At 36.9% G+C, this 9178-nt stretch overlaps 1 protein-coding gene across 1 annotated transcript; it reads right to left on the bottom strand.

The window, feature by feature from the left end:
• Positions 1 to 1345: 1345 nt before the first annotated feature.
• On the bottom strand, positions 1346 to 5469 carry LOC121427560 (60S ribosomal protein L22). Its single transcript, XM_041624014.1, has 4 exons — positions 5411 to 5469; positions 3178 to 3297; positions 2139 to 2260; positions 1346 to 1684 (listed from the first exon to the last, which is right to left on the bottom strand). The coding sequence occupies exons 1-4, from the start codon at positions 5417 to 5419 to the stop codon at positions 1543 to 1545; spliced, it is 393 nt and encodes a 130-aa protein (XP_041479948.1). The 5' UTR covers positions 5420 to 5469; the 3' UTR covers positions 1346 to 1542.
• Positions 5470 to 9178: the final 3709 nt, after the last annotated feature.

Here is a 9178-nt window from a genome sequence, read left to right as displayed (position 1 = left end):
TATTTATGACAATTTTTGTGACAAAAGTTGATATCCACCAGAATACCAATTTTGTCATATCTCGTGAGAAAAGATAAAATGTGGAGAAAAGACAATGTTCAGAATACCACTCCAACATACTAACAGGAATGACTGACATATTCTTGGTCAAATTTTGCACAAGTCGAACAGATTTCCATGGTCCTAAAATATTTTTGACCTCTGCAAATTCACTGGTCTGTATTCAGTCTGTACATGGAAATCAGATTGATGAATAGAAATTTGCTTTTTCTTTGTATTATTGTGCTCTAATAAGATTTACTTTTTTTATGGAAATCAACTCGACATATGGTGGAGTACCACTTTGTGCCATATATTTACATACAGACATTTGCAACACATGATCATGCTCATCATCCAGCTTTATTGCACCAAAGTTTTCATGACATACTTCTTTTATTTCTACATTCTACATTCATCATACTGTGTCTACTTTTCTCCAGATAAGCAATCCCTATTCCTTGTTCAATCCGACACTATCATCTTGTATAACAGTTCACTTTGAGCGGTTCCATGGTAGAAAATCAGCCATTTTCATATTTTGCATCCTGCTGTCGAATCAAACAAGAACAATTTGTTTTGTGGTAATAATTGACTACAACTGGGAAGTCGTGTAAATAAATAACCAACAAGTCAGGATACGATGTCCACATGTGAATTAGAGGTGGAAATGTTGCATGTCGCACAGGACATTTCTGATATCCTGTACGACACACATTGTCACCTTTATTCACCCACAATCAAACATTTCTTGTTGGTCATCAGTTTTTCACATGACCCCCACTGTAACTTTATCATAGACAAAAAAGAAAATTTTATTGCTCAAGCATTCAGCCAAGACTAGAAATTGTCAAAATTGGTCGTACGACACATATGGAATCGCCCCTTTGTATTCAGTCTTCATCAAATATTTCAAATTTTCAATGAATATTAATCTCTAGGAAAAACATTTTTTTCCCCAGAGCAAATTGATTTGAACACACATCAGATCACCCTTTTCCCCTCCATAGAGTCACCTTTCCTCCATGCCTCACCATTTACCTCATTCAAAATGTTCTTGTCTCTTTATCTCCCTTAGAAGGAAGAAAATAACACATACATAATTTCAATCTGACACATCAAACCATCTTTCCTCCATGCCTCAACATTTTACCTCATTCATTATTCCCTTCACTTTTAACTATCTTCTAAAAGAATAATAATCCTTCCAATTCAATGTGTCTCCACAATCAACCTTTCCAAACATCTACTTCTCAACCCAAATACCAGACATGACAAAAACAAATTAGCAGTCAATGTGAGTTGTTGCCGTGCAAATAAATTCTTTTTATTTACACCTGTCGACCATCACATACGGTAGATCAGAAACTGGATGTCTCGTTTCCATAAGTCACATTGCATAAGTTCATGTGTGCCTGTGCTCCTCCATCCAAGAATTCATGAACGTTCTCTACGGCATGACCAAGGATGTCAGCGATGATCAGGGTGGCGTGGGCATAAGAGTTAGTCGTCCTCTTCTTCCTCATCATCTTGGTTGATCTGGAAGTATCGGAGTTCGTAGCTCTCCTTGTTGGCAGCAACGACACGAAGCCAGTCACGAAGGTTGTTCTTCTTCAGGTATTTCTTGGTCAAGTACTTGAGGTACCTGGTTCAACAATGACAAAAGTAGAATGCCATGGCTTCATTAATATTACACCAAAAACAATTCATCAGATCTGTCTCATTGCAGGTCTAAACTTTAACAAAAATTTAGTGCAAGGCCGCTTTTAATAGGACACTATTTTACACTACAGCACTACTTGAGAAAAGCAAAAAGCCAATGACAAAAGACAATTCACAGCTTATGACCTTTGATGGCCTTGATTAGTTTAGGCTCCGACATTTGTAACAGTTAACAAATATGAAGATGCAAGCAAGATAAGTCTCAAATAGAGTGAATACTAGATCAGTCTTGGTCTCTTTCGCCAGTCTTGCCTTGGCTTATCTAATTTCTAATGAAACTGTTCCTATTTAGAAATTATTCAAATGCATAATTTCTCTTCATCTTTGATTGTATCAAGCCCTGGCTGCAATAAAATTTCAGAGCGTTGGAGACTCACCTCTTGGAGAAAGCAATCTCAGAAGTCACAGCGACCTTGCTCTTCTTGCGCTCAATGACGATGTTGGTCGTCAGGTTCTTGGTCTTGCCGTTGACCTTGATGCGTTCCTGGAGGAACTGTTCCTGTTGTCATGAAAGTGAGACCAGGTCCAGCCCAGAGAGAAGACGAGAGAGATGATGAAGAGGGGAGAGAGAGAAGAGATGCTCCATGTTAGGGAAGATGGCCCTAACAATGATGAGCTCTTTGTTTAGGGAAGATGTCCCTAGGTAGGATCAGGGAATGTCACCCTGAACCGCATTTGTTGAAGTTAATATCGCTCATCTGAATTGCACAAGACAAGAGTTGCACACAATGTAAAGCAAGTACACAATTGTCGTGCTCAGATAGGCTTTGTGACATACAGAAAACTCTGCCTATATCCAACATTTTGAGACCACAGAAATCTGTTTGACTGGAGAAATTCAATTTCAAGAGGTATTTTACGTGTTTTGAATAATCTTGTCTGAAAAACTGCTTCCACTAAATACATGACTTGTGGAAGGTTGTCTTAGGCAGAGTTACCTGTACATTGCTTTTAACAGCTTCATTACTTCATCCCTGCTTAATTCTCCTTCAAAGGCATCCACACATCTGGAAGCCTACATACTATATGAGGACATTAAAACAAGCAGTAAATCAATTTTTCTAGTTTTGTGATAATTTGTTCTTCCATTCTAAAAATTATTCAAGTTTCTGGATTAAGATCAATTTCACAAGCAAGCTAATTCACAAATTAAAAGGGGAACGTATCACATTATCATTGAAATACCACCTGGATAACCAACAAATGTGCAATTATAAGGAACAAGATTACCTACCTCCAATTCCTTCCTTTACAATTATCATCTTCCACATAATTTTCAGAAAGTGGCTAAATGGGAGCTCGTATTACCTTTATTAACTTTTCTCCAAATTCTCGGATGGGTAGAGGCAAAGATAGAAAGGGGGAGTATGTAGAAAGGGAAAGGAAAGAGAGGGAGAGGATGTATCATAAACTTACAAAGTTAGATGCATCCATGATGCCATCTTCCACTGGCAGGGTGCAGTCGATAGTGAACTTCAAAGTCTGCTTCTTCTTCTTGCCCTTTCCGGTGGGGCGGCCACCCTTCTGAGCTGTTTTCTGTAAAATGGAAGAAAAAACGTGAAGAAAATCAGCATTTAGATAACCGTGAATAAGAAATTTGAAAAGCTAGAATTTTACATTTCAATTAAAATTCATATAACAGTTAGGTCTAGACTTTTTTAAGGATCAACTGTCAGATTTAACAGAAAAAAGAGACAATTCATGGCTATTTCCAGCATTTTAGCACACAAATCTGACTGTACTGGTTTCCCTACATGAAGCCTTAACTTGGGTCCAACAATAAAGGAGAATGAAACCTGTGGAACAAGATTGTGTGAAAACAGAAAAATCAAACAGATCAACAAAAGTTTGAGAAAAATCGGACAAATAATGAGAAAGTTATGAGCATTTGAATATTGCAATCACTAATGCTATGGAGATCCTCACATAGGCAATGCGACAAAGATGTGTAATGTCAACTCTCCCCATTACTTTAGTATATATATATATTTCACTTTAACTGCCTCTTCTATCACATCTATGAGTAGATGATGCATTCTTTCTATACAGGGTATGTAATACAGATTTTTAAATACAATATGGATAAAGAGTTTGTATCACCATAAGAGCAAAAAGAGACATTTGGGGGTATTTATAGTCCAAAGGGAAAGTTGTTCACATGTGACATCACACATCCTTGTCGCATTGCCAATTGGAGGATCTCCATGAACAGTGATTGCATCATTCAAATGCTCATAACTTTCTCATTATTTGTCCAATATTTCTCAAACTTTCTTTCTTCTTCTTTGATTTTCTGTTTCGACACAAGCCTACTTGTTCCAAAGCTAAGCAAGGGGTCTAACGTTAGTTTTCAAGACAATAAAATTAAAATTGAATGTCAGTCCAATATAATCCAATCCAATTTGTACCATTTTATGAAACAAATTCAGGAAATAAATGTGGTTTCCTTTTCAATCTTCTCCACAGAGCCTACTGTCAGGAGCTGCTCAAAACTCAATTGATTTCAAAATTCACATGTTGCGCCAGCACAGTCAATAACATCATCCCAGCACACAAGTCATGCATTACCCAACAGAGTCACAACAAGCACAGTCAATCACCGTAACACACATCGAAGTATAGGTGCTATCACTCACCAAAAAACCCGCCGAAATACAAATTTACGTCACTAAAATTGATTTTTCTGCGCCATATTTCCAAAGCATGCGACGGATTAGTTCAGATTTAAGAAGCGGGGTCCCCGAAAATGCACTAAAAATGAAGAAATCCGTGATCTTCCCCGAGTTTGCAAACTTTATTTTCTTGCTAATTTATGATGGTATCTTCAAAATTCCAATAGAAAACCAAATCAGAATTTTTTTCTTTCTTGCAGTTACGGCAATGTCGGACTTTGCAATTGTTTTTGAAGTTGCGAGAGAGATCCCAAAGCAAATGAGAGCAAATCGCTCGCCAATTTTGTGATTTTTTTTCTATTCAGCAGCCATAAAAATAGTAAATACCAAGAAAATTGATGCTGCAATGAAAAAGGGAACATCAAAAAAGGAACATCACGATTTTTTTTTTTTTTAGCCAATTTTTGAAAATAGAAAATATCAAAAATTTCCATGCGGTGGCCAAAATAGATGCGCGTGAAGACGATCAACTACTTTCTTTTTTTACTTGGCCTGGCCTTACATGTCTGTGGTCTCACTCAGATTCACAGAAAATCTCACGCTTAGCTGGTCTTTGAACTTGGCATCTCTGAATTGATAGGTGCGCAGAGTTCAGAACCAACATCATACAACATAAGCTCCAATCATATCACCACATGATCAGGTCATCAGATCAACTGGCACATGTACATGCACAGTACAGGCCAGCCACAGGCACAGCCCACACGGCGCGGCTAGCGCGCCCTTTCCACTCACGGTACACGTCTCCTACGCAATGCATGCCCACACACTACACGCACGGATCACGTTCAGCGGCTTATCATCAGGAGTCGACTGGTTATATTTATCATTATATTACTCTTATTCAACAGTAGATAACAATTATGAGGGAATCATTCTTCTTATATACTATTAACAAAATAAATTTCATTACTTTGAAATCATAATTTTCATCATTAAAGCCAAATTTAAGCGTTTTTAACGCCCTTATTACTTACACCAGGCATGGTTTTAGCAATGCAATTAAAAGAGGCCGATTTGGCAACAAAGATTTTGATTTCAGGTTTCATTTTGTCAAATAAGAATAAAACAGCCAAATAATTTGTGATACATTTTATAATATTTTATGTAATGAAAATAAATTGGAAAATTGAGTAAATTCTAATACTTTTGAAATATAAGATTTAAAATAATAAAAATAAAATAAATTAATGAAAGTAAAGAATTGAAGGTAGCTTCCTTTTGCTCGTCCGGAACCGTTTATTGCATTGCCAGTCTAGTAATCATTATTTTTGTTTGCAGATCCTCCTAAATATTCATTCGTGTACAGAGAGAATCCCCGAAAATGGTAAAGCTAACTTTTGTTAGATCGTAAAGAGTACTTTATACACTGAGCTCGCGTTCATTATCCAAACCATCTCCATCATGGGCATATCGATCCAGGGGGGGGCAGGGCAATCTCCCCTAGTGAAAAGTTTCAGGGCAAAAAAGTTTAAAGGGATGGTCCTTGCCCGGTCCATGCAGGCTGGAAATATTTATATCTCAATAAATAGAGTAAAATTCAAAGAGCAAAACGCTGAAAAAGTGGAGATGTGACATAATTAGCCCACCTCAGGGGTGGATCCAGGATTTTCCAAAGGGGGGGGGCAAATTTTTCGGGGAAAAATTTTGACACGCCAAAGAAAAAGAAGGTTTTCAACCACAAAATGAAGGATAGTTTGTACCCGAAAAAAATTGAGAAGCAAAAAAAAAAAAAGAAAACAAAGGTCTTCGATTTCCAAACAATAGGCGTTTCTGCTGTACAGAAAAGTCACTTTTATTTTCTTAGTTTAGTTTAGTTTAGTTTACTCCAACGATGTTGTAGGACGAAGCCACGAAGCCTGTTCATCGATCAAAGTAGAATTGCTGCTCTCCTTCAGACAAAATTAGATGCGCTACTTATGTTGGCATGGAGGGGTGGCAGGGGTATCGTAGACAGTGAAAAATTCCATGGAAACACACAAGAAACGAAAATTACTCAAAGTCATAGGCAATCTTCTCCCAAAGTATCCAGTCTAGTCTTAAAAGCAATCACTGAACAAGCAGTAACTACATCTTCTGGGAGACTGTTCCGCACAACTATCACTCGATCGGTTAGCCCCGGTTGCGTATTTTTTTTTTACACCACTGCTCCGCCAAAATTCCCAGAAAAACGAAAGAAACGGCTCGCGGGCAAGTCTAATCTGTGCGTTCTTGAAAGCAAAGCTCTCGGAATTCCGCGTGACTGTGAACCCGGTGTATGAACATGAAGTTGAATGACAAAACGGCCACCTGAAATCATCCCGTTACCACATTATTTTCTTAGGGTTATTGTTGATATTACGGAAAAGGGTTCTAAAAAACATTTTAGTTTGTAACTTAGCTGATTTTATATTGAAAATGAATATGTAAAAGATATTGTCTATTTAAAGTCTAGTGGCGAATTGAATTTGCTGAAAGAAAGTGTGAGGGCAATTTTTAGTATTTTTCCTACATTATATAGGCCTCACTAGCGTTCCTATAGGGGGGGGGGCAGGAGAAATAGAGATAAAGGGTGAGAGGAGATACAAGGAGAATGATTTGGAAAAAAATTATATTGTGAGGAAAAAAATGAAAAGAAATGGGCCTTAAGCAAGGGGGGGGTAAAAGAAGACGGTCTATATATACCCAAGCAGAAAAATCAGACGAACAAAACTAAAACGTTCACATTGGACAACTAAATAATTATTTGACCAATCACATGATTTTTTTTTCAGAACTCGAATCAAGTTTACATTTCATTGTTATGTATAGGCCTTTTTAAAATATAATGAACTAAAAATATTGAGCTTGAATATATTTTTATACCTTTAATCACTCAGTTATTATAAATATTGAATCAAATTCATATTTTCAAGGAAATAGAACTTTAAAGTCTGTAATAATGGAAACTATCATCTAGATATCCTGGAATAAGTTTTGAGGTAATCAAAATTTTGTAGTAATGAACTATGGTTAGTCGTGCATGCACCTATGATATCAGCAAGTTGGCAATCGCCTATATAGTGATATTCATTTCATTAGAAATTCATAACATCATTAGTTGTCCGATTTCCCTCATAGCCTTTTCTGTCAATCTGATTTTTCTTGTCCTGTTGAAAAAAAAAGTTATTTCGGGGTAGACTTTCCTTTAAAAAGAATTGAGAAAAAAAGAAAGAATTAATGAGGTGGAGAGAAGATCTTATCTGCCAAATAAGAATAATGATAATGATGATAATAATAATGATAATGATCACAATAATAATATAAAATCATATTTCTAGAACGCATATCAGTGCAGAAGTAGTCCCTATGCTTTGTAAATAACTAGAGAAAAGCAAAGGTATCAAGGTTTGCATATCAATAAATACAGACAAAATTCATCGACAAAATGAGAGGCTAATAAAGGTCTTGCAAAAAGCAAGAGGCAATGCAGAGACCACTGCCGCCCAAATACAGAACGGAGAATGCTGGAGAGAGAGAGGGTGAGTGCTGAAGATCAGAGAGGTGAAAGTTTTAGTCGACGAAGAAAAGAAATCTAGTCTACCTGCAGCTAATTATAAGAACCCTCGCTAGTTCTTTGTTTCATGCATCTGAATGTCTGGAGGTGCCATAACTGCGAACAGAATGCTCATACGGTGTAGAATTAATATGAAATGCAAGCAGATTAGGTCCCTACAAACTAAACGCTTTTAAAAAGCTCCGGAAAAAGCTATATGTCTATATTGAAATCATAAGGTTTGTGACTATTGAACGAAATCAAGATGTGCACGACGAAACGTGTCTGGTCAACGTGTTAGACTCTAGCGCGAGCCGTTTCTGCGGGGTTTTTCAATATTTTGGCGGAGCAGTGGTGTAAAAAAAAAATACGCGCCCCGGTTAGCAAAGAAAAACTTACGCACATCCAGACGCGAATATCTTTTTTCTCTAGCTTTAAGGAATGACTACGTGTTTTACCACCATGTCTCAGATAGAAAAGCTCAGCACTTGAATCATAGTAACCATGCAGATATTTGTACACGTCAATCATGTCACCTCTTTTACGTCTGTGACTGAGTGATGGCAATTTCAGGAGGCGAAGACGTTCAGAGTATGATAGGTGCTTAATACCTGGGATCAAGTTAGTAGCTCTACAGTGCGTATCAAAAAAAGTTTACACTTTGAAAAAATCCTGTAAAATTGATACATTTGTAATATTCTGAAGATTTTTCCTCATTTTAATATTGGTACAGATCCATTTAAGCAAATGACGATATAACTATCGAAAAATATTTCCGCTTGAGTGAGCACCAGTTACTTTTGAAAAGTTAGTGAAAAATGATTTGCGCAGAACTTTGAAATAGCTATGCGAATAAAAGTAAACCTTTATCATGAAGAACACGTAGAATTTAGCAAATAAAATTTATTTGAAGATATATCTTTGACCTCTTTTAACTTGTTTCCTTGCCCAATACACTTCAAAGAGTGCATTGCGCCCCGCCCCACTCCCCGGCCACACACCAAGGCCATCAAGACGATTTACACTGAGCTGTGTTTTACATAACCTGAATTAGGCTTGATTTTCATTTTGTTAATCATTGTTAAACATGGGAAAAGTGTGGAGAAACAAGTATTGAATGAAAAATTAAATGTCAACCCACTTTAAATAATAAAAACTTAGTGAAAAGGTGCTGGAGATTTTTGGTGTAAACTTTTGTTCAGATTCAGTTACGTCCTCAGATCCAGCTGGC

The sequence above is a fragment of the Lytechinus variegatus genome, chromosome 14 (genome assembly GCF_018143015.1).
Source record: "Lytechinus variegatus isolate NC3 chromosome 14, Lvar_3.0, whole genome shotgun sequence".
Lineage (NCBI taxonomy): Eukaryota > Metazoa > Echinodermata > Echinoidea > Temnopleuroida > Toxopneustidae > Lytechinus > Lytechinus variegatus.
Note: the sequence above shows the minus strand (reverse complement) of the source record. Positions and strands in the feature narration are given on the sequence as shown.